This window comes from Centruroides vittatus, unplaced genomic scaffold (genome assembly GCF_030686945.1).
Source record: "Centruroides vittatus isolate TY-2023 unplaced genomic scaffold, ASM3068694v2 contig_971, whole genome shotgun sequence".
Classification (NCBI taxonomy): Eukaryota; Metazoa; Arthropoda; class Arachnida; order Scorpiones; family Buthidae; genus Centruroides; species Centruroides vittatus.
The window spans coordinates 2,278,361-2,302,284 of NW_027122644.1; the positions used below are offsets into that span (position 1 = coordinate 2,278,361).

Sequence of the window (23,924 nt, forward strand, 5' to 3'; positions counted from 1 at the left end):
ACATTGTATCTAATTTCATGTTGTAGTAAAATGACTGAGGGGGGAAAAATTAGAACTGTGATAAAAATGTGCGTCGAGGTCTAAAAATAATCTCTGTTATGTGGTTTCAAATATTTTCATATGATTTTACTGTGATCAGTATGTGCAAGAATCATGATGATGAATTGTGGGAGTTACAAACTCTTACTTCAACAGAGAAGAGGTGCACTTTGTGCAGAGGTACTGTCCAGATTTCAAAATTTAACAGATATTTCTTTGTCTCTACTATATGTTGGCCCATTGCTTATAAGAACAGCAAAGAAATGAGATCTCATGAACATGACAAGATTTTTAAAAGAAGAACATGCTGAGTTCTACAGGGCCCTGCAGTTTGAGGAAGAAACCATCATAGGCAGTTCTTAGTACTGTAGATAGTTTAGAAAATAAAAGCTACTGTTTGTGTTTAAACTAAAATACTGTATTTTTTATTCTTGAAATAAAATAAATAATACCTAAAGTCAGATACAATGTTTTTCTAGTAATGTTATTTCCCAAAAAACCTCACTCTTTGAAATTTTCAATCCAGAGCATATCAAAATGTTTCAAGCAGTTTATCTCAATGTATGCTATGAAGGTAAAAATAAGAAAAGATTTATAGAAAAAGCAAATTTACTTACTTCTAAATTTTTCTCTATGCTGTTTGTGGAAAAACATTTTAAGTAACACTTACAGATACAACATTTTTCCACAACCACAAACATTATTTTCCTTATAATTCAAAAACAAGTGGGTTTTTTTCTAAACCATTTTTTAATGGTAAAATCATTCTGACATAATCTTGATAATTTAGTGTTTGTTTTGTAATGATGTATACTGTGTAAGTAGGAAGCAGTTTTTTGCCATTTTTTAAGAGCAAAGTTGCAGATACATTTTCTGGGCAAGAGCTTAATTGTATTTTTTATGATGGATGGTGCTGCTTTTTAATTATGTAATATAATTAATTAGATATTAATAAAGCAAGAATTTCAGATATTTTAAAATCAAAATTGTGCGATGCAGTTGGGAATAAACTGGCCATAAATATTTGTGTTTGGTATACAGTTCTGTTTTTTTATAATTAGATTGCTATGGATTACTTATAATAATTAGGATAATTTTTCAAATGTGTTGCTTTCATTTTACTGATTGACAGAAAGAAGATATTATACAGTACAAAAAAACAAAAACCATTTCAGATTACCATCTGTTAATGTTAAAATAGAGATGAAAATAAATATTAAACAACAAATATTTCTAATACATTATAATTATATAACATCTTTATAAATACAAAAGAAATAGAATTACAATAAAGTTGAAAATTAGAACATTTGAAAGCTGACATAAAATTTTTTTCATGTAACAAGATTAATGATATATATAAATGCTAAACACAAAATGATTAAAAGCAAAAAAATACAAAACTACATAAATTAATAATAAAAAATGAAGTATATATAAGAGAAAATACTAGCTTGATTACATAGTTTGAAATTATAAAAAAAAATATTTTAAAGTATACAGTTTTCAAATTTTACAAAAATTAGCAATATTTTTGCATGTGAATTTGTTATTTTTAAATTAAGTAATATAATCACACAAAATCAGTCTTCAAATAAGAAATTTAGTTCTTCAATGCTAAATATTTTTTATTTTATTTATTTATTTAACATGAGTTTTATTTATATTCTTTAAGAAATCATAATTATAGATTTCTATGCTAAAATATTTTTCCAGTTTTTGTAAAATTTGAATATTGTGTATTTTAATATATTTTTAATGTTTCAAGGTGAAAATCATGATTAAACTAAATCACAAACTAAAGTTGCAATGGCTTGAATCTACATTGTATAATTTTTGTTACTAGTGTCCTATTCACTCGATTATCAAAATTACTATATTAAGATAGATAAAATGAAGTGTTTAAAGAGATCAATTATTTATACATTTTTTCAAATTTAATCTCTCTATGAAATCATGCTTCTATGCACATTTTCTTTTTATGCCAATGTAGAATTTCTTAGAAGATTGCCTAACACATTGGCTACAATGGCCATGAAAATGTGCTATAGGATGGTGCAAAGAGCAAACAAATGTATTCAGTGTGTTATTGAATTTAAGTATCTCATTTCCCAATAATAATGAAGAAAAAGATTACTGTAGTTTTTCCAACATTAGTTAAATTACTTATATTTTTCCATTTTCCATATTTACATGGGTTAAATTCCATATTTTTATAAATTTATAGTGTAATTGATAATGCTGGTTAGTATTGAAGTAAGATGAATATAAATAAATTAAAATATCATTAAAACTTGATAAATAAAGTTGTAAATATTTTTTTCTGTTATTTTGATGACTGTTTTATTAAAGCCACTGCTAGAAATACTGGCCTAATATGCAAATAAACAAACTCACAGCCACCCAAAACCAGTAAAAATTGGTAAGAAAATCAACACTTTACATAATTTTCCAGCATGAAGAGTTTGTATAACAAATGTTTTCAGTTTATTTTATAATACTTCAGGTTTGAAATTATACAATTCGAAACTCCCAAATTATAATTTCAAATCTGAAGCAGGTTTATATTTGTAAAATTTGTAAACTTCAGCAAAAACTGAATAATTTTAATAAAAACAATGCTCAGTGCAGAGAGTATTATTGTTTGAATAATAATAGTGAAAAAACTTACTTGATTTATTCCATTAATAGTCCCTCCCAAATAATAATCATGAAAAAACTATAGATAGCGTGCAGTTTATTAAAATAAATATGGTATTTACTATAATTTCTTTTTGTAATAATTCTTATTTTCTTGATAAATAATAAGTTTTCAATGTTTTTAAGGAAATTATTCATTTTTAATTAATATTTTGTTTTTATGATTTTATATTTATTCTTTAAAATACTGTTTTATATGGTAATTTTATGCATTTAAGTTGTGTTTATTAAAATAGTTTTTATTTGGAGATTATACTTCATTCATTCAAAAAAAAAACAAATAAATAAAATAAATGAAAGAAGTCATAATGTAACAGGTACATTTTCAAACATCCAGGTTCAATATCAGATGCATTCTGAAAACAACTTTTAATTAAATTTTATTTTAAATTCTAATTAAAATTTTAATTTTAATTCATTTAATTTAGAAACTGTTTTCAGAGTTTAGCTGATGTTGAACTGGGAGTTAGCAAACATTGCTGTTAAATAAAATTTATGGCTTATACATATTAACAAATTACAATAATTCTCATTTTATTTACTTGTTGTAAGATAATTTAGTCTATTTCATTTTTTTTTCTTTTACTAAAATTATTTATGTATTTTAAAACTATTTTAACAATAAAAAACAGTTATTACATAAAAACAAGCATGAAAGCAATATGGAAAACTACAGTATTTATGATAAAGTACAAAGATATTGATATAAAATTAAATGGAATTAAGATATTTAACGTTTAATTATTTTATTAGTCATTAATAACTAAACAATAATAATAATAATAATAATAATGTAATTCAAAATATCTTTTTCTTTTATTTTAGAGTATGCAGTGAAAACTATACTTGTATTCAGGGGTATGGAACTAATCCCAATTATGGTTACACAAGTTTTGATAATTTTGGTTGGGCACTACTTGGTGCTTTTAGGCTAATGACACAAGATTTTTGGGAAAATTTATATCAGTTGGTAAGTGATTTAAAAATTTTTTAATGAAATGTAAATAATGATTTATATATTTTTTCAATATGTAACATTGAAGAAATATTTATGTAAAGAATTTAAATGCTATATCAGAATTCATAATAATGTATTTATAAACTCTTCAGCTTGTAAGATTATAAACTATTTACTGTTAGTTTTTACAAATAGTTTGTAAACAAAATAAATGAAACAGAAGATTGTTTATACAAACAAAACAAACAGATTGTTATGATACAACAAATTGTATCATAACAATCTTTAGTTATTATTCTAATTAGTTATTCTAGGTGAAAACATATATAAATTAGAAATATTAATAAGTGCTTTATATGCTAAATATTTTTCTATTTTGTCATTTTTAAGTATTTATTTGAAGTGACTACTGATTTTAAATTATAATATAACTATTTGCTATTTTCTGATGTTTTTCTCTTTTATATTAGTGTTTCTAACCTTTCCTTAGAAATGATTATCTAAAAAACATTTTTGATAGTTTATATTTTTCTAATTACCTTTCAAACAAAATTTAAAAGAACTTATTTTCATACAATAGAATTCCTATATCTAGTACTCTACCTTTTAGCTAAATTTTAAATTTACAGTTTGATGCTAATTTAGTTCTAATGCCTTCAGTTGAACATAAGTCAAATTTTTTTTCCTTTTTTACATTTTATTCACTGGACAAAACATTTTCAATACAAGATATTGCAAAACAAAAATGTGGCTAGAATTTTCTTCCGTTCAGAATCCAACATTCAGACCTGAATGTTGGATAAAGTAATTTAGTTGTTTTAAACCTCCATAAATCAGTCATTTCATTTTGTTTTCAATTTACATCTGCATTCTTTCTTACATTTTAAATTCAATTAGTTCTTCAATTTTTTTATTGATAGATTCCAAGTAAATGGAACAAATATTTATGGTATTATTTCATAACTAGATTTTCTGATTTATTTTCTTATCTTATCACAAGAACACAAATGGTCAGAGAAATATTTTAGATTATTTTTCCTGATAGATTTCTTAATCTCATCCTGCTCAGGCATATTATTAAATTGTTTTCTCATAAACTTTGGAAAATATCCAGTGTTTTAATACATATTTGCAGTATATTAGCATTATGAATTTTTCTTGAATTTTAAATGCTTTTTCATTTAGTTTTAAAAATAATCATGGAAAATAGTGTGTTTTTGTTGTTTTGTTTTGCTAAATTTGTGTTCTCTTTTCTTTCTAAAAATAATTATGTCAAGATTAAAAATTGTGAGATGAGAACTAAAGGATTCTATCTTCATGTTTTTGTTTGGGCAATCATTTTTCTGTTAACACAGAGTTTTGTCATTTTATGAGATATAGAGGAGTAGATGTTAATAATAGATTGTTTGTGATATTGGCTGTTATTGATGATTTCAATAACTTTAATAATTAAAGATTAATAAAGAACTGCACTAATATCTTTGCAACATGAATTAAACTTACACTAGGCCCACAATATGCAGATGCTGCCAAACTAATGGTACTAGATTTACATTGAATGATTCTATTTTATAATTTTTATTCTACAATAATTGTATTTTTACAGATTTTTAAATATTGAAAGGGAAAAAGGTTTTTGCTATTGAAAACCTATCATAACTGTCAAAGACTGGAACAGTTCAACAAATACACCCAGATGCTTTTGCAAACTACATTCAGCACTGATGTTTAATAAATGTTAGATAAATGAAACGTTTTTGGCCACTTTAGTGGCCCTCCTAAGGTTACAAAAAATTTTTCACTTTTAAATGAGCTTGCATTTTTTAAAATTTTTATTTTAATTTACATAAAGTTATTGAACTGTAGAATGCTCCACATTTTAATTGTTTAAGTTTATTTGAATTTATGTGAAAAAGTTCTTTGGTAGAAAATTTTTTTATCAAACATACAAGCTGATTTAAAAGTGTAAAAAATTTTTTGTAACCTGAGGAGGACCACTAAGGCCAAAAATATTTGTTTTCTTTTGTTTGTCTAACAATTATTAAACAACAGTGCTGGAAGTAGTTTGTAAAAGCATCTGGGTGTGTTTGAAAAACCATCATTAGTACTATGTTTGTTTATGCAAAATATATTCATATATTAAAACTACTCAACTCAAATGTCTTATTTTGTTCCTACTTTCTACTTTTTAATTTGTATTAATTCCTTTATGAATTGTTTCTACATAATAAAATAATTTTTTCATTATTTTACTATTTTGAATTTTTGTATCCCAGGCCTGGTCCTAGGGGAAAATCCACCACTGGATCTAATCTGATTTCTCTATTTTATTAATCATATCTAATTATATTCTTTATTTTGACTTTTTATAAATTTTGTATGAAACAAAACTTTTTAAAATTCAGTTATGAAGCATAATTGCTCAAATTGATTTTATATTTAATTTTCAGTTTCTGTTCATTTGATTTCAGTAAGATCAATTCTATAAAAATCTGATGTTTTGAATTAAACAATGTTTTGAAATTTAAAATTTTAAATAGATTTATATATTAATATGTAGTAAAATGGTAAATAAATCTCAAAGAAAAGGTAGATACCATTAACATCTTATAGTATTACTCAGCTTTAAATAATAATGAAAAAGAACATATCAATTATTAACATATTAAACTAGTCTGAAAGATTTTATAATCTTTGTATTTTGAAGAATGCTTGATATTTTGATATTTAATCCAAAAATTTAATATTATATGAGCAATGAATTGTTAAAATATCAATATTAAGAATTTTTATTTAGTTATAAATTATTTTAATAATTTAATTATTTATATATTTCAGATTTTAAAAACTGCTGGTCCATGGCATATGTGTTTTTTTGTTGTAATTATATTTTTGGGTTCATTTTATCTTGTTAATCTTATATTGGCCATTGTTGCAATGTCATATGATGAATTACAAAAACAAGCAGAGGAAGAAGAAGAAGCAGCGGCTGCTGAAGAAGCTGCAGAACAAGAAGCTGCAAAACAGGTTTGTCAAAAAATTTTTAAAGTATTCGCTTTGTTTGGAATTTGCAATGTTAAAATATTTCTGTATACCTGTGTCTCTACTCTAGTTCCTTGTAGGAATAGGAGATTTTTATTTCTTTTCCAAGTACAGGTATCCCTCATAGAACACAGTACTTATACAACATGTAAATAACACAGTCATAGAAGAGTTTAAAGTACTGTACAACATGGTTTTGCTCTAACACAGTTTGAAAATTGGAGATATCCTCTCATACAACATGATTTCCAGTTTTGCTCTAACATGGTTTGGGAAATCCTCTGTACAAAATTTTACAATTTTTAAATGTAACCTTCAGTTTTTGATATTTTTTATTTATTTAAGTAAGCATGCATGTCGTCTCAAATTTGTCCATGGATTTTAGAATATTGAAATTTTCAAAATTATTATGAGATATGAAAGAGTTTTTGCTAGCCTACTAAGGCAAACACCTAAAAAAAAAAAAAAGGAAATATGTGCAGTAAATGTTAAAAACACAATTTATTTTGTATGATATAATCATGTACAAGATCAGTTACTGATGCCAACTCTAGGACAGATACTCCAGCAGTAACCCAAAACATCGTCATCAGCTGGATAATTACAAAATATCGTGATGTGTACAAAGAACTCATGATTACGTATTACCTAAAAATTTCATTATAACTAATTCTTAAAACTAACTTACACTAAAAGAAAGTGGAAAACAGATGATAGGGGCAAGAAGTATCAAAAATAGTGGACAGAATAGAATAAAGAACTCAGGTTGTATGAACGTCTTTCTGCTGTCATGAGGGGCCACGTAAAACTTCCTTGGGCACAATTCACACTTCTGTTCACCTTTCCTTAGTCCAAGACAGTTTTTATAAATTTCTAGTCCAAGTCATTGTTTGTTCATCTGAGCCCAAAACTTATCAAGTTGAGACACTGACTTCAATACTAACATTGGTTTAAGAAGTTCAGGAGTTTCTCTTCCTCCAAATAGGCTTCGCCCATCTCTCGGGTACTTAACAACTCTCCCTATTCTCCTCTTCGTCCTCTCACTACAAGGACCAGCCAAAAAGTGACTCTTTCTCCCCACGTGTGCCCTCAGGAAACTTCACATTCATTGTTTGACAATTTCAGGAAGTGGGCCTCATCTCCAAAGGGAAAGAGTAATTAAGAAGATTAGAAGGTACTGGAAAATGGAAACAATGAAGAACAAAGGAAATATGCTAAAGACTATGAACTAAACTTAAAATATAATATGGCATACAGCTATATTATTTTGTGCTTTTTGTCAGGTTTACTTTGATAAAAATTGATAGGATAAGGTAGAAAAAAATTGCACTAACTTTCCTATCAACTAGGTGTTGTTGTCATTGCTTTTAGACTTTAGCCCTTAAGACTGTCACTGTGTTTTCTTTTTATAGATTAATTTTCATATTTAGCAAAGTTTATTTAAACATTTTTAAATAACTGTTATTAAACCTTTTTTAACTGTAGGTTTTACTTACCTAAGAATGATTACTTTATTCGTAAAAGTGACAAACAAAATACAGCAGTATCTCAATACTTGAACAATTTAGTATTCGATCACAAATTCTTGAAAAAAATCACTTGGTACTCAACTGAACAAATGCAACCTACTAAAACAAATTTTTGATTAATAACATATTTTTATTTTGTCATTCATAAAAATTTTTGATGATAAAAATAAAAAATATGAAAATATTGCTGATATATCTGATCAAAATCAATAAAAAAAAGCTGAGATGACAACAATACTTTGTAAGAAGAAAATGCCCCCATTTAACTGAAATTAATATTAACACATAATACAGTACTTTTAATTGTGATTGTTAATTAATTAATTACTGATTGCTTTAATAAACATATTTCTCTTAGTAACAAGAAAGAAGAGTATACTTTTTCTAACTTCTGGAATGTAACCCTATGTTTTGCATTAGTCCTTTGTTTCTTATAGCACAGTGCATAACACTGCACTTTTTTGGAATGTAACTACCATGTTATACAAGGGATACCTGTATGTTGTTTCAGAAACAGGGTATGGCTTATACATGCATGCGGCTAATACATGCATAAATACAGTATTTTATTACTCTGCACATATTTAATATAAAAAAAAAATCTTTTCTAATCAAATTTTAAAGCTGGATTCTTATTGTGCTACTATGAGGCTAATTAATTAATCCAATATTAAGCAATTTACACTAGAACTAGATAGTTGGATTATTTAAATCAACCTAACTATACCTATCTCTGAAACAAATATGAACTATATGATATATTATATTATATTATAATCAATCTTAAATTTCACTTAATTTATATGATTATAATTGTTTGAAATTTTATACTTAAAAATAGATTAATACTTTATTGAAAACTTAAATATTTTTTATAATTATTCAGGCTGAAGAAGCAGAAGCAGCAAAACGTGGAGAAAATGTTGTCAAAAGTCCATCAGATTTTTCTTGTAAATCTTATGAACTATTTGTTGGTCAAGAGAAGGGAATGGAAGAAAGGGATACAAAGGAAAAAGCCAGTATAAAAAGTGCAGATGGTGAAAGTATGTGTGAACAAAAATCAAGAATAAATGGAAAAGTTCGAAAGGTATGTTCAAGTTTAGCAAATATTTAGTGTTTTTAGCTAACGTGTTCTTAAGTTTTGATATTTTCATTAAGATTATGTAAAATTTTCATTATGATTAGCAGGTAATCATTGAAGATGTAAAATATCATTAAGATGCTGGACTGCATGATTACATTTATTTATGTTCAAAATTATATATAAAAAAAGAGATTTTAATTAGATGTCAAAGATAAACGTTAACATAGTTCTAAAAATGATATTCAAAATTTTATAAAATGATTTTTGATATTTTATGGGTTAATAAAATAAATTTTATATAAAGATATATATTAGAACAGGCATTAATAGAAACAAAATTAAAATAATGAAAATGTTTATAATAATAATAAATACCTTTATAATATTTGAATTATAATGGTATTTTTAATTTAGCATACTTTAAGTTAAATTTAGTGTAATCTTAGATTTGTATTTTTCAGAGAATGTTTAATTTATGCAAATACAATTAATGAAAAATAATTTTAATTACATATTCATAATATATAAGTATAATTTATTAACAAGGATCCCACTGAGTTTTATCTTTGTATAAATTTTTTGTGAAGAAGTTTTTATTTTATAAATTGAGCTATCAAAAAGTCTATTGAGTCAATGAAAAAAGCTAATAACAAAAATAAAGGAATATTTCATGAAAAAATAAATAAATATTTTACAGAAAATACGATTTTTTTAAATATAGAATTATTTTTAGTTTTTAAGAAACTGATATAATACAGAAGTGATAATTTTAAATAATATGTGATAAATATAAATTTATATAACAGTTTGAATTTTATTTTGAGATTTTATAATTGAATATAAAATAGCTATTTTAGTTTTGATTAAAATAGCTTGATTAGTTTTATTATTATATTAATAGTTTTTAGAAAAAATCAAGTTGAAATTCAAAATTAAAAACAGATATCGATAATATCTGTTTTTAATTTATTTAAAATTTAGATGATATATTAATACAATGTCATCCTCAAATATAAAATAAAAATATAAATTAATATACAGTAGAAGCCTGATTATCTAGGGTAATATGGACTAGGGTACCTCAGATAATCATAAACTCAAAACACAGAATATTTGGTAAATTATGAAATAAATTTGATTTGGATGCATTAACAAGACTGTACAATGTACTTTATTTTTAGGTTAAATATACTTATTGAATATAATGACTTTTAAATTATACAATAAAATAATTTTTATTTCATTTACAACCATATTTATTAAATAAATATAGATTTAATCTAGATTTAAATAAATGTAAATCTAGATTAAAATTTTAAAATTTTTTTTTTAAATTTATATTGCTATGCAAAGTCACCATAGTAAATTTTATTTAAACTTCTAGAGACTTTTGAGTATCATGCATTATTTAGCCAACATTTGTTAAATGAACATTTGATGATACCATAGTATGTTTTCTTGTCTTCATTGACAAAGTATGCTTCCTCATTTTTTCTCAGATAATGTAGAGTCTTGGTTAATGGTCTCAGTTAATTGGGACTCTAATTACTATTATTCTGCTTGTTGATTTTACTTTGTTGAGAATAAGAATATACATTAAGATTATAAATGCATATAATTTATATACTTTTATTACTTATTTTGTGTTTTCTTTATGCAATATTTCCTATATTATAATCTGTATATTCAATTTGTAATTCTTAAATTTATTTGAAATACATAAATTCATATTGAATTAACTATTTGATTAAAGATTATTTATAAAAATAAAATGACTGAATGTCAAAAAATAAATAATTTTTCTGGAAAATTTTAAAATAATTACATTAATAAATTTACATGCATAAAGAAATTAATTATAATGTTTGCATTTTCTATAATAAAATATGAATTCATAATGTATTAATTATGGACTTCATTAAATTAAATAATAGTAATATTAGCTACCTTTATAAAAGATATAACGACTAGATTTAAATCTATATGTTTTTTGTCACGTTTTGAAGGTAATCTATTGCTGTTGTTCTAGTGCTCCAGTATGTGTGTTTCAGTATATTGACTTAACTCAATAATTGTTAGATTATTAAGATGAATAGAATGTGTGTTACAAACAAAAAAATTTTGTAAACATGCATAAATAAAATATAGTTATATTAGTTGAATAGTAATCTTTAGCGTAGGACTTCCCAATGGGCCAGTATTTAATCCCTTAGGAGTCAATGAAAGTTTGAAAAGGGGTTGATGAGGAAATTACATATGTATGAATACAATTATTTAAAAATTTCTTGAAAATATTTTCACTGCCATTTTCAAAACTTACCAAGTACAAAAAATTTATTAAAAAATAATATATGTATGTATGTATATAAGAAGGGTTGATAGAAAAAATTTTTTCTTAAAAGTGGGCAATACATGAAAAAAGGTTTAGTGCTTTAGTGCAAACAGAAGTATATGGTAAAATGTATCATTATTTACAAATTCTTTAATATTTTAAGTCGGTTTAATCTAAATAATAAATATTCATTACTATAAAATATTTAAAAATTTTATTTTAAAACAATCATTTCATATTAGTTATTTTATATGAAAGTACTTAATATTATTAGATAGTTTATAGTTTTTAACTATTCTTTGATAAATTTTAGAACTGTAATTTTAGAAATGATTGTTCCTTATAAATGTAACTTTTCAAATTTATCAAATATTAAAACAAAGCCAAAGGAAAAGCATTTCAAAATTATAAATATTGTAAAATCTAAATATTCATGAATCAGTAAATAGTATATAAAGATTTGTCTAAGAATTCTGCAGTGTATACCAAATACAGTTCAATAGATTAAAAGATCAAAATTAGTTTTTGGTGTTAATACATAATGCTATAATGTATAAATTTAATATAAAATTATCTGTTATGTTTAATTTGTATTGAACACCAAAAAACAGAACAGTAAAAGTATAAATACTGAATTCTGTTATATACTGTACTAATTTTGTACAAAAAGAATATTATAAAAGTAAATAATAAATAAGAAATAAAACAAGTGAAGAGAAAAGACAATAATTTATATAAGATATAATTAAATTAATTGTTAATAAAATATGCTTAGGATATAGTTAATTTTTAATAAGATTAGTAATTAATACATATTTAAAGTTAGGAAATGTATTAAGCTTAAAATTTATATGTTTGTAATTGAAATATTTATACATAATTTTCTAAAATTTATTTTAAAGCCAAATGATTACCAGATTAAATCAGACTATATTACTGCTACTATTAGTAATTAATCTGGCAATTGTTTGGCTTTAATATAACTATTGGGCTTAAGAGATGTTTATATATATAAAATTTATTTCCAATTTAGAAATAATTTTTTGAAATTTTAAATTTATTTAATAGACATTCAAACTAAATTTATGATATTTGCATCTACTTAGAAATAAATTTAGTTTGAATATTGGTAAATGGAGTCAATTTATTATTGGTGTAGATTTTCTACTTTAATTCACAAAGTCAAAAAACAACCTAAATTCTTGATTCAAAGCAAATTCTATCAAAAATATACAAGTTTTAACAGTATTTTTGGGAACTAAGCAAATTAGTACATTCCAAAATTGAATGCTATGCATATGATGTACAATCTTTAGTTTTATATATTTTTGATGGAGCTTGTTATGAATAAAATAACTTGGATTGTCTTTTTAGACTTTTTGAATTATTAGGTTTTTAAATACTTATTTTATTTCACTATGTGAAGATTAAAGATAAAATTTATAATTACATTATTAAAATAATTCTCCATTCAGAATCACCTTATTATGTTAGCATTTCTCATAAATATAGTTATCTTGATACATAAGTTTTTCAAAAATGTTTAAAATGACTCAATTGTTTTTAGTTAAGAATAAGCTTACTGTTAAAGCTACTTCAGAATAGGTTTATATTAAGTGGACAAACTTAGTTAATCATCAGTAATTATCTGATTGCTTCTAGTATTTGAAACTCTTTAATTTTATATTTTTATTGGCTAGCTTCAATCAAGCCTAAATTTATGGAGCAAATTTAATTTAATTGTTAACATAGATATATAATGTATTCAAGTTATATTTATCTGTTCCATAGTGAATATTCTTTATAAAATATTTGTATAAAACTAATTCTTATATTTAGGTACAAATTATTTATTTTTTATTTATTTATTTGATTATTTCAAATAATATATATCATGCAATTAGATCAAATATATATATATATATATCATGCATTATCTTTATTACAATTCTATTATCATTATTATTAAAAACTTGAACCAATTTTTTAAATGGATTTTGTTATTCAAAAATTTGGGTTATGTAAAAACATTACTCCATATTTTAAATTCATTAATTTAGATTAACTAATTTTAAAATAAATGCCATATGGATGCTACTATATGATTAAAGGAAAAAATAAAAAGATAAAGATTATCAATTCTGGTATATTGTTAATTTATTACCTATCACAAATGTAGAAATAGTAAACTCAATAATTTAGAAGAAAGAAGAGGAAATTTTATTTCCCATGATTAAAGTAAAGGGAATGTGTGCAAACATTATACTTTGAATAGCCAGAATTTGCTAATCAGGTAGGTGTTAAAGTTTAAAATGTTAATTGAAATTCAGATAGTTGTTCATATTCTTTTTGATTTATATGATTTGCATAAACTGTAACTGTAGAAATTGTTTTATTTTTAATAATTTATAGAACAATATCTAGAGATGATGAAAAAACTTTTAGTTAGTAAAAAAAATTTTTTACATAGATTATATTGAAAAAATTTATTATCAATAGTTTTACAAATAAGTTATCTTGTAATATGTATCTCTTAGATCATATTCACAATTAGATATTATTTAAGAGAGAAAAAAGGATTTTTTAAAATATAAATTTGAATATCTATTTGAATTTTATTTGAAACAGAATATCAGAAACAGAATATTCACAGCTAATTTAGATTATTCACTAGATATTTCAATATTCAGATATTTTATTATAATTTTGATGATATAATTTTAATATGTAAAGATAAAAATTAATATATCAATAATACTATTTAATATTATTCTTAATTTGGAAAGCTGAAATACTATAATTTAATATTGTCTAATTAGTCTTGTAATGAATATGAAAATGAACAATTTTTATATTTGAAAATATTATATAGTGACTAGAAAGGTTTGCCCCTGCTTACTACTGCTCACCAATCAGCTTACTGCTCTTGTTTTGCCAAAACACCTATAATTTGAATACTATAAGGTGAGACATGAAAAAATTGTTAAATATTATACTTATTACAAAATATCTCATAACACTTCCTTAATCTTTTGTGGCCCAAATTTATTTTGTTTAAAAAATTTTTTATTTACTTATATCTGAAATATAATATGCATTTCTGGTATATTTTCAAAATTTTGTTTAATCAAATAAAAACTAAGTTATATCATATAGAATCATAGAGATATTATGATTATCTTATCAATTACTAAAGATTATATATATAGCTATATAGCTTTTTTAAAGGTGTTTTTTAAATACCTTCTTTGCAATATAAATATAAAAATATAAAAAGTTTCAATTTTAAAAAAATGAATATTACATGCATCTGTATTCACTATATTTGGAATCATTTGAAACTTTGTTTTTTTTTTATTTTTGTTGAAATGTAGTGCATAAATCTTACATGAGAGTGAGAATTTATTTTTAATTATTCAAATTAATTCAATGAGTAATAAGTTTGATTTGTTTACTAAATAATCACATAATAAATAGAAAAATAAGATACAAATTTATATTAAAAAAACAATAAATAAAGTACAGCATATACTTAAAAATCTAAATTTATTGAAAACTAGCTGACCCGGCCACGTGTTGTTGTGGCTCAAAATGTATCTATTATAAATGTATAACATTTCCCCCATGGGGTGAATTTCAAAAATCTCTTCTTAGTGTACAGTACATTCTCTTGACGTACCCTATTAAAACGCAATCAAAAACGCGTCTAAAATAGTATAGTAAAAGCAGAGTTTTTCACAGTCCCTCTCCCCCGCAAGGAAATATCGAAAAATCCCTTTTTAGTGTATATTCTGTTGACGTAACCTATTAAAACGCAATCAAAAACGCAAAAAACCACATGTAAAATAGTATAATAGAAGCAGAGTTCTTCACGGTAAGCCTTAATCCCGTCCATCTCCCCCCAGTGGGGAGAATTTTGACATGTATATTATATAAAAACACCTGCGTATTCGAATGCAACGTTGTGTCAAAATTTCAAAGGAATCGGTAGGAACAAACGAATGTTATATTTTATTTATATAGATAGATAGAAAATGATCTGCTTCAGTCCATTCTCACAGAAAAGCATAATGCTTCACAGAAAAGCATAATGCCTCACAGAAAAGCAAACTTAGGTCGTCGGAAGTTAGCGCCATCTGTTGGACATAAAAGCCTTAATCCATATATAAATATATTTTTGAAAGGGGGGAAATGGTGGTCTTCACATGTGCCACAAACCTTCGCGGGAGTGTATTAAACAACTTCCCGAAGTTTCATGGCAATCAGATAAATGGTGTGGTAATGCATGAAGGACAAACAGACACACAGACAGACATACATTCGTTTTTATATGTATAGATATAAACTTTTCTGGAACTATTTGGTTTCAGCTTTAGATGGATTAAAGATTAAATAAATTAACAGAATAGAAGAATGCTAAGTCTCTTATCCACCTGAATCAAGTTATTTTCTATAAAATTTTTGCCATTAGGAAAGGCAAAGGCTTTACAGAAAATAGTGAAAGCTATAAAATTATTATTATTATTATTAGGAGTAAATAGAATTTTGAATATATATGTATTACAAAAAGAAGTTGAACAATAGAGATTTGGAGCATAAAATTGACATTTCTTGTAGTAGTTGGACATCAGGAGTGGAAGAATTAGTAAAAAACTTATTAAAGAAGTAATAACTAAGGATGTGACTATATACTTTGCAATACAGTAGAACTTCTATAGAGACTTGCTAAAGGAATTAATGTTAAAATGGCAAGATTGGCAAGGTGTGTGTAGATTTATGTAATAAGCTTACAGCAAAACATTAAAAATACAGGGTCTCCAATTATCTTTCCACTTTATGGAAATAACTTATTTCCAGAATGTGAACAAATTAGAAAGTCAGATCTCCAATTTAGTTAGAATTACATTAATTTATATTGGACTGATTATTTTGATTCATGATTTGGTTATTATTTTTATATTTTATTAAACTTGAGTATTTTTTAATTTTGTAGCTTTCAACAAATTTGATTAATTGATTAATTTAAATTAAATTTCTTCTAGTTTTGATGATGATGATGATACATTACATTAGCAAATTATATATTTTGTTTTAATATAAAAAAGTATACAAATGAACTGATTTAAAACATTGACAAAATAAATTTTAAAATATTATAAAAAAATTAAATAAAAAGAAAATATATTGTAGTATAGCAATTGATTTGTTATCTTCTCCAGTAATTAGATAATTGTAGATCATTTAAAATATTCAGTTGATGCTGCAGATGATAAATATTGACCTAAAAATATTTAATAAATGAAATACATTAGAAACAATAAAATCACTAACTCTATATTTGCCACAGCTTTTTATTTTCTTCAATCCATAGATGCACTACTCGTTTTGTACTTCTTTCTTGCACTACTATTTTTCTAAAAAGTAAGTTAAAATAAAATTTTTTTATTAAATCATATTTTCATAATAATACTAAAAAATTAATTTTTTAAAAATTGCATGATAAAATACAATCATCTAATATTTAAATAATGGTAATGATTTTAAATCATTTGTTTGATGGTGAATATTCATAAGAATAATTTAAACAAATAAAAGTTATTTAAAATAATAGAATAATGCAACTTTTAATACACTTGCCTAGTAATTTTCCTGTTGTTCAGAATGTCGAATAATTAATGCATCAATTTTAAATGTCTTACTTTAGAAATTGATGTTTGTATTTAATTTCATTGATTTTACTTTATCTTTAATCATTTAAGATATTTTACTAGGTATAAGTACTTTTAATAGAAATATTCAGCAAGTATCTATTGATCTGATTAATTAATATTTATTTAATTTACAATGTTAAATGTAAACTATTAATACATTAAGTTTACAAACTTAAAATATTGTCAGTTGAATAATTTATTATTCTATATTCTATTTATTATTATTTATTAATCTATTATTCAACATGCACTTGCCTCACCTTACCCTATTAAATTTGACTATTTGTTTTTACATTGCATGAAATTCAACAAGTTTTACACTCATATATGAAACAAGAGTGTTAAGTGTAATACAATATAAAGTAATAAGATATTTGTTTTCTATATGATAAGAACTGCATTCAGGAAAAAAAAATAGCATCCTCACTGTACTTCAATAGAATATTTTTAATTTGTCTTATCTTTTATTATAAGAATACAATGTCATTAAAAAAAACTAAAAATCATAAATAGATGGTCATTAAATTATTCAAATCTTAAATTGGGGAAAAATTAGAAATTATGTAGCCATAATGTCAGATGAAAATTGGTAACTGTCAAGTGATAGTTTTAAATTATCAACTATTGGTATTCTGAATCTATTCAACATTCTATCAGCTAAATTAATCTATTAATCATTCAACTCATTCAATTATCATAAAATTTTCTAAATGAATTTGAAGCATTTATGTAATGTCAACATTGAAATCACACAGTTTTCTAGTTTTTCTAAAGAAATATCTAATAATAATATAAACTTAGAATTGGATCAATTTCTTAAATATCAATACTTCAAATCCATCATTTGACAATTATTTTTCTGTTTTTGACAATTTGTTATATAATTTATATAATAATTAGGTCTTTCCCAAACTTTGAATAATTAGGATTTTAAAGGTAATATCAAAAATTTGGAATTTTAAAATTTGAAAATATATGTATTTATGATCTGTAATCTATACTATGCTTCAATTCTGTATCTTCAATATCAATATATGAATGGTCAAGATACTATAATTCTCTAGTAATTTTCACATCCACAAACACTGTAATCACAAAACAGTCAACAACTTTATTTTACCCAGATGCATTTTGAAAATTACAATATTTCTATCCACATTGGGTTTTCTTCTCTCTGTTTAATATAAAATTTTTACTTATATAAAAATTTATAACAAACAAAAATGCCTTTATATATTACAATAGAGACTCTATAAGTATTGTTATATTTTGTAATATTTGGATTTTTTTAAGTGTTAAAATTATGTAGCTTTAAAGTAAAAGCTAGAATCACAAAGATAAATCCAAAACTTAACATTTCATATAAATGTTGTTATGAAATGAGATAAAAATGTTTTACTAGAATTTCTACAAAGACTTACAAAGTGACCATTTAATCACTATTTTGGCAGTAATCAGTATAATTCTTCAGTGTTTGATGATAAAGATTTTATATATAAAAAATGCTTTTGAATGAATTTATATTTAGTATTTTCTCTCATTATGTAAATTAATCTCAAATTATTATTAAACAAAGTTGATATTCAACAAATAATGAATTAATTTCATAATTCAATTAACATAAATCAAATATGAGTTCCATTGGAAAACAAAAAGTGACTTTTGGAAAAAATGTTATAGTAATAATTAAATTAAAATAATAATTGTGTTGGATGAATTAAATTAAAATTTTAAAATTAGACAATTTATGATATAATTAAATTTCACTTAAATGAGATCTATCATTCATAAAATTGTGTAAATTGTTTTTTAAAAAAATTATCTGTTAACTTTTTGTCTGGATGAAGATAAACCAAAAAGTTTGCACACATTTCTAAGATGAATAAGAATTTGATAATTATAAATAAAATAAAGTAATAATAAAAATAACCTAATTATAATTTAACTTTCATATTATATAACATTGATATGATTTATGAATGATCTTTATTTGGGAATTTTATTCTTGAAAATATTTGTGCAAACACTATACAGTACTGCAAACTGCAGTTAAAATAATTATCTAATATTTTGTATTTATTCTGTATTTTCTATTATTTTAATAATATAAGATAATATTAGATAATGAATAATTTTACTATACTGTAATAAAATGACATTTTTAAACTGTTTATTTTTGAAGCATGTTTAATGCTTCAAAAAATGCTGTATGTATTAAAAACATGAACATTTTTTTACATGCTTAATATATTAAGGAAAAATATTAGCAATAATGCTTTAACTAAAATTATACTTCAATATAAGAAATATTTTCTAAACATCTGTAAATTTAATTGTGATAACATGGAACAAATGTGTAATCAGGGCCGGTGCTACTGCATGGACAAATGACAAGAATGGCAAATTTTCATAAATTTTTGTGAGTGATAATAACAAACAGTGAAACTGTTGTAGTAATGTAAATGAAATTAAACTATTGTAAATAAAATTAAAGTTTAAAAACATTCAAAAATTTCTTACCATTTCTAATAGATATGGCATTTTAAAACAAATTTTTAATTTTTTTATTTTATGTAGGGGGATAAGGGGTGTTAAATGCATGTTTTGCCCTGGGTGGCATAAACACTAGTGCTGGTCCTGTTTACAAGGTTAATGTATTTATGATAGGGAATGAAGTAAAACTATTAAACTAATGACAAAAAATTTTCAGTTCATTATTTCAAGTGATGATTTTGTTAGAAAACAAAATGTGACAGATTCATTTTAAGTTTATATATTTTTTCATATTCTTTTGATAGGAAAACTTTGTAATGAGTGGCATGCATGTTATTTGGTGGAAAGCTTTATAAAATTAGGATAGAATGTTTTACATATGCAGCATGGGTGTTGATAGAGTGAATATGAATGTATGTAGTATGAGTAATATAGTTTTTGATATTTAAATTTTTGAGAATTTATTTATTTTAAATATATTTATTTAAATAATTACTTTTGATAATTAATATATATTTAGTCAGTTATTTTTATCTTTAATATTATAACAAATTAAAAAATTATAATCTGAAATAAACCATTGTTATAGTTGAGTTTCAGAAATTGCTGATAAAATGAGGATAACAAAATATTAAAATAATTTTATTAATATATTAGATGTATTTAATTTATATCGTTATATTCTAAATTATTATTATTATTAAATTATTTGAGTTTCCATTTTAATGTATTTAATTTTCTTGATGTATTTTTGATCACTTTGGTAAAAAGCTATGAAAATTACAATACAAATTCATAGTCTTTAATTAAAAGAGAAAAAGATATATTTTAAAATTTAAGTTAGTTCTGTTTTTATGTGAATTATTAAACTACTATTATTTGATAATTAATAAAAATAGTCATTTACTTTTAATTTTTCAGAATATTTATCATCATTAAAAAATCTTTCTATGATATTTAAATGTAACTATAATAGTTATAAAACAGTAGTTATATATGCTTAGAAATATATTTGATTTTTTTTTCTTTTAGACAAAATATTTGAATATATATTTGACAAAAAAAACAAAAGACAAAATATTCAATAAGATATTCAATTATTTTTTATTTACTAGTATCATTACATAGCCTACTACTATAATTTCACTATAATTTAATATATTTTTGAATTATTTACTTACATTGTTTTCAGTTTCAATGGTTTCTGCACTCTTTTTTGGGAAATAAGTTATTCTGATTTGGTGGCTGAGCATTGCAGTACATGACTATGTACTTAGAGAAATTTTCTGATTTTAAACATTGTCAATTAGCGAAGTCATTTTCAATTAGCAAAGTCTGGTTTCAAACATTGTCAAGAAAAAGAGCATTCAACCACTATAATCGTGAGTTCAACTGATCAATTGTAAGAGTAGAGTTGATTTATTCTTTTAACTCATGGAATAAATTAATTTTCCTAAGTTCTATAAAACCAGGATTCTTGAAAATAATTTTTTGAAACTTCATACACATTAATTTCAATTTCTAGAACTTTTGACTATTTCTTGTCTAATATCTGACATTTCTGTTACTATTTTTGATAAAGACAAAATATCTACCTCTAGCATTTTAATTGTTTTTGATAATAAAAGCATAGTTTCTTGATACAAATGCTAATAGAGATTTTGTTTCAGGTTTTGAAAGTAGCTTTGTTAAAATTCTAATAGCTTCACTTTTGTTGCTCTTGACGTTTTTAAGAATGCTTATAATTTTTCATAATTTTTTTCACATTATTTCATACTTATTAATCATGTAGAAGACCAGCAAGTGGCGGTTCAAGACAAGGATATAGGATACATTTCTCTGAATAGTCTAACTCTCTCTGTATATTTCTTGAAAACTTCCTTAATATTTGATACAAAGTGATCTACAGTTGGAAATAATTCCTGAATTTTTTCAGTGGCAATGTTCATTACATGGATTAAACATGTAACATGAATTAAATTTGGAATGAAATCATTTTCAATGATTCTTCAACTTTTTGCATAACTGAAATGCCATCTGTTAGAAAAAGCAAAATATTTTCATACTTGATCTTATCTTTGTACAACTCAATTAACAAAGTGTTAATTGAGTTGTACAATCTCTCAAAACAGTGATCATATCCTACTTTCCAATTGGTGCACTGTATATTAGAAAATTTTTTATTGTATGGACTTGAAGTGCAAATTGTCAGCCAATACATTGATAATGATTTGGTTTCTGTTGTCAAAAGTCTCATCTGACATTAGCCAAATATATTCCTGCCAATTTGCTAGAAAATGTATTCTTCCAAGGCAGAGTTGCCAACTGAAATTTTTGAATGGCAATAGATTCAAGCCCAAAACCCATTAAATTGTTAGAGAAAGTTATTTTTATTTGTTTATAGTGTTAAATGTTACTTTTTGATTAAATAAGGCAAAGAGTAATAACTATAAACACTAAATGTAAAATTTAAGTGCTAAAGTACCAAAAATGAAGCAAATCTAGCATGAAAACTGCTTTATTGACAACTGCTATCCAAATGAAGGTACTAGTGATGCATTCTAAACTTTATACTCTAACATTTAAAATATTTGACTTTTATTCATTTTTGTCCAGTTTATACTATAGTTCAAAACTTTCACCTTTCCACTGGGAAATGCCTAAATTTTAACATTTACAAAATGTTTTTTTGCCTATTTATGAGCCCTCCAATTTTGAATGCTTTTGCAAAAGCATTCAAAATTGAATTTTTCTAAATCAAAAGAAAACACTGAAGAGGGCTCATAAATAAGGCCAAAAATGTTTTGTAAAGATTAAAAATAAGAAGTTTCCTGGCAGAAAGGTGAAAGTTTTGAACTATTTGACTTTTTGTGAAATACTAAGTCAAACGCTTGCTATAACGTTTACCTCTACTACCAAATTACTTAGTTTCTAGTTATTTATTACAGCATAATAATAGCCCGATTAATTACGGCAATTGTTTGGCTTAATATTAATACGTCGCACTTCAAGATATTGATATATTTTTGTGAAATATTTGATTTTCACCAAAATATTCAAAATTATTATATTCAAGTTATGCATTACATATCATAAATCAATATATTCTTTCTAAGAATTGCAAACAATGCTTAAAAATGTTCAATAATATGTGATCAAATATATTTGTAAGCCTTAATTATAAATGTAAATTGTAGAAAGATTAATTTTTTGAAAAATTGAAAAAATGATAGTTAATTAATATGAAATATTAATAATTAATAATAATGGTATTCACTAAAACTTGTTAGGTGGGGTGAAGTTAAAATGTTTTTTACTTATTTAGATTAGATTTTAATCATAATGTAGTAGATATATTATTTATATTATATTATTTGATTGTAATGGATACATCAGTCCAGAAGTATTTTAACAAAATTAAGTTTCTTCAATTGAAAAAAAAGAGTGACAGTAGTTTATAATATATTTAATAATATGTAAATTTTTATATATAATTGAAAAATACAAATTATTTAAATGTGATTATAAATTTTATTTATAAGCATATTTTTATAAAAAATAAATGTATTGTAGAAAATGTCTTTTTAAATTAGATGTTCCTGAAACTGTACTTAAGAGGATCATTCAGCATTACATAACTTGAATTGTTTCATCTGAAATGTATTGTACATTTAACAATGAGTTTTTAAATTTTTATTAGTGCAATAATTTTGAATTCTGATATTAATTTAATTAATTCAGATTTAAAGGAAGATATGTTTTATTGAATTTTGTTTTCAGTTGGTTCCAGTATGAGATTGAATGGCAAGTTAATCGATACACATTATCTCTACAACTTTGAATATTTTGAAGAATTTAGCATAGCAATAAAATTTTTTTATGTAGGACGAGGTATATTGAAACATTGGATATTCGTCAAATTACATCGACGTGTTTGGCTTTTGTCTCTCTATGTATCTCCATTCATATAAATCCTTGTTTTACATAAAATTTTTTATGTAAAACATAAAGTTATGGCAAATGCATAAGACAAATG

At 23.7% G+C, this 23,924-nt stretch overlaps 1 protein-coding gene across 1 annotated transcript in view; it reads left to right on the forward strand.

Annotated features, from left to right (window-relative positions):
- LOC136985578 (sodium channel protein para-like) overlaps positions 1-23,924 on the forward strand; it is a 324,996-nt gene that overhangs the window by 103,206 nt on the left and 197,866 nt on the right. The window contains 3 exon segments of the mRNA XM_067282895.1: positions 3,565-3,709; positions 6,536-6,724; positions 9,155-9,355. Of these exon segments, the coding sequence (XP_067138996.1) occupies positions 3,565-3,709; positions 6,536-6,724; positions 9,155-9,355 (535 nt within the window).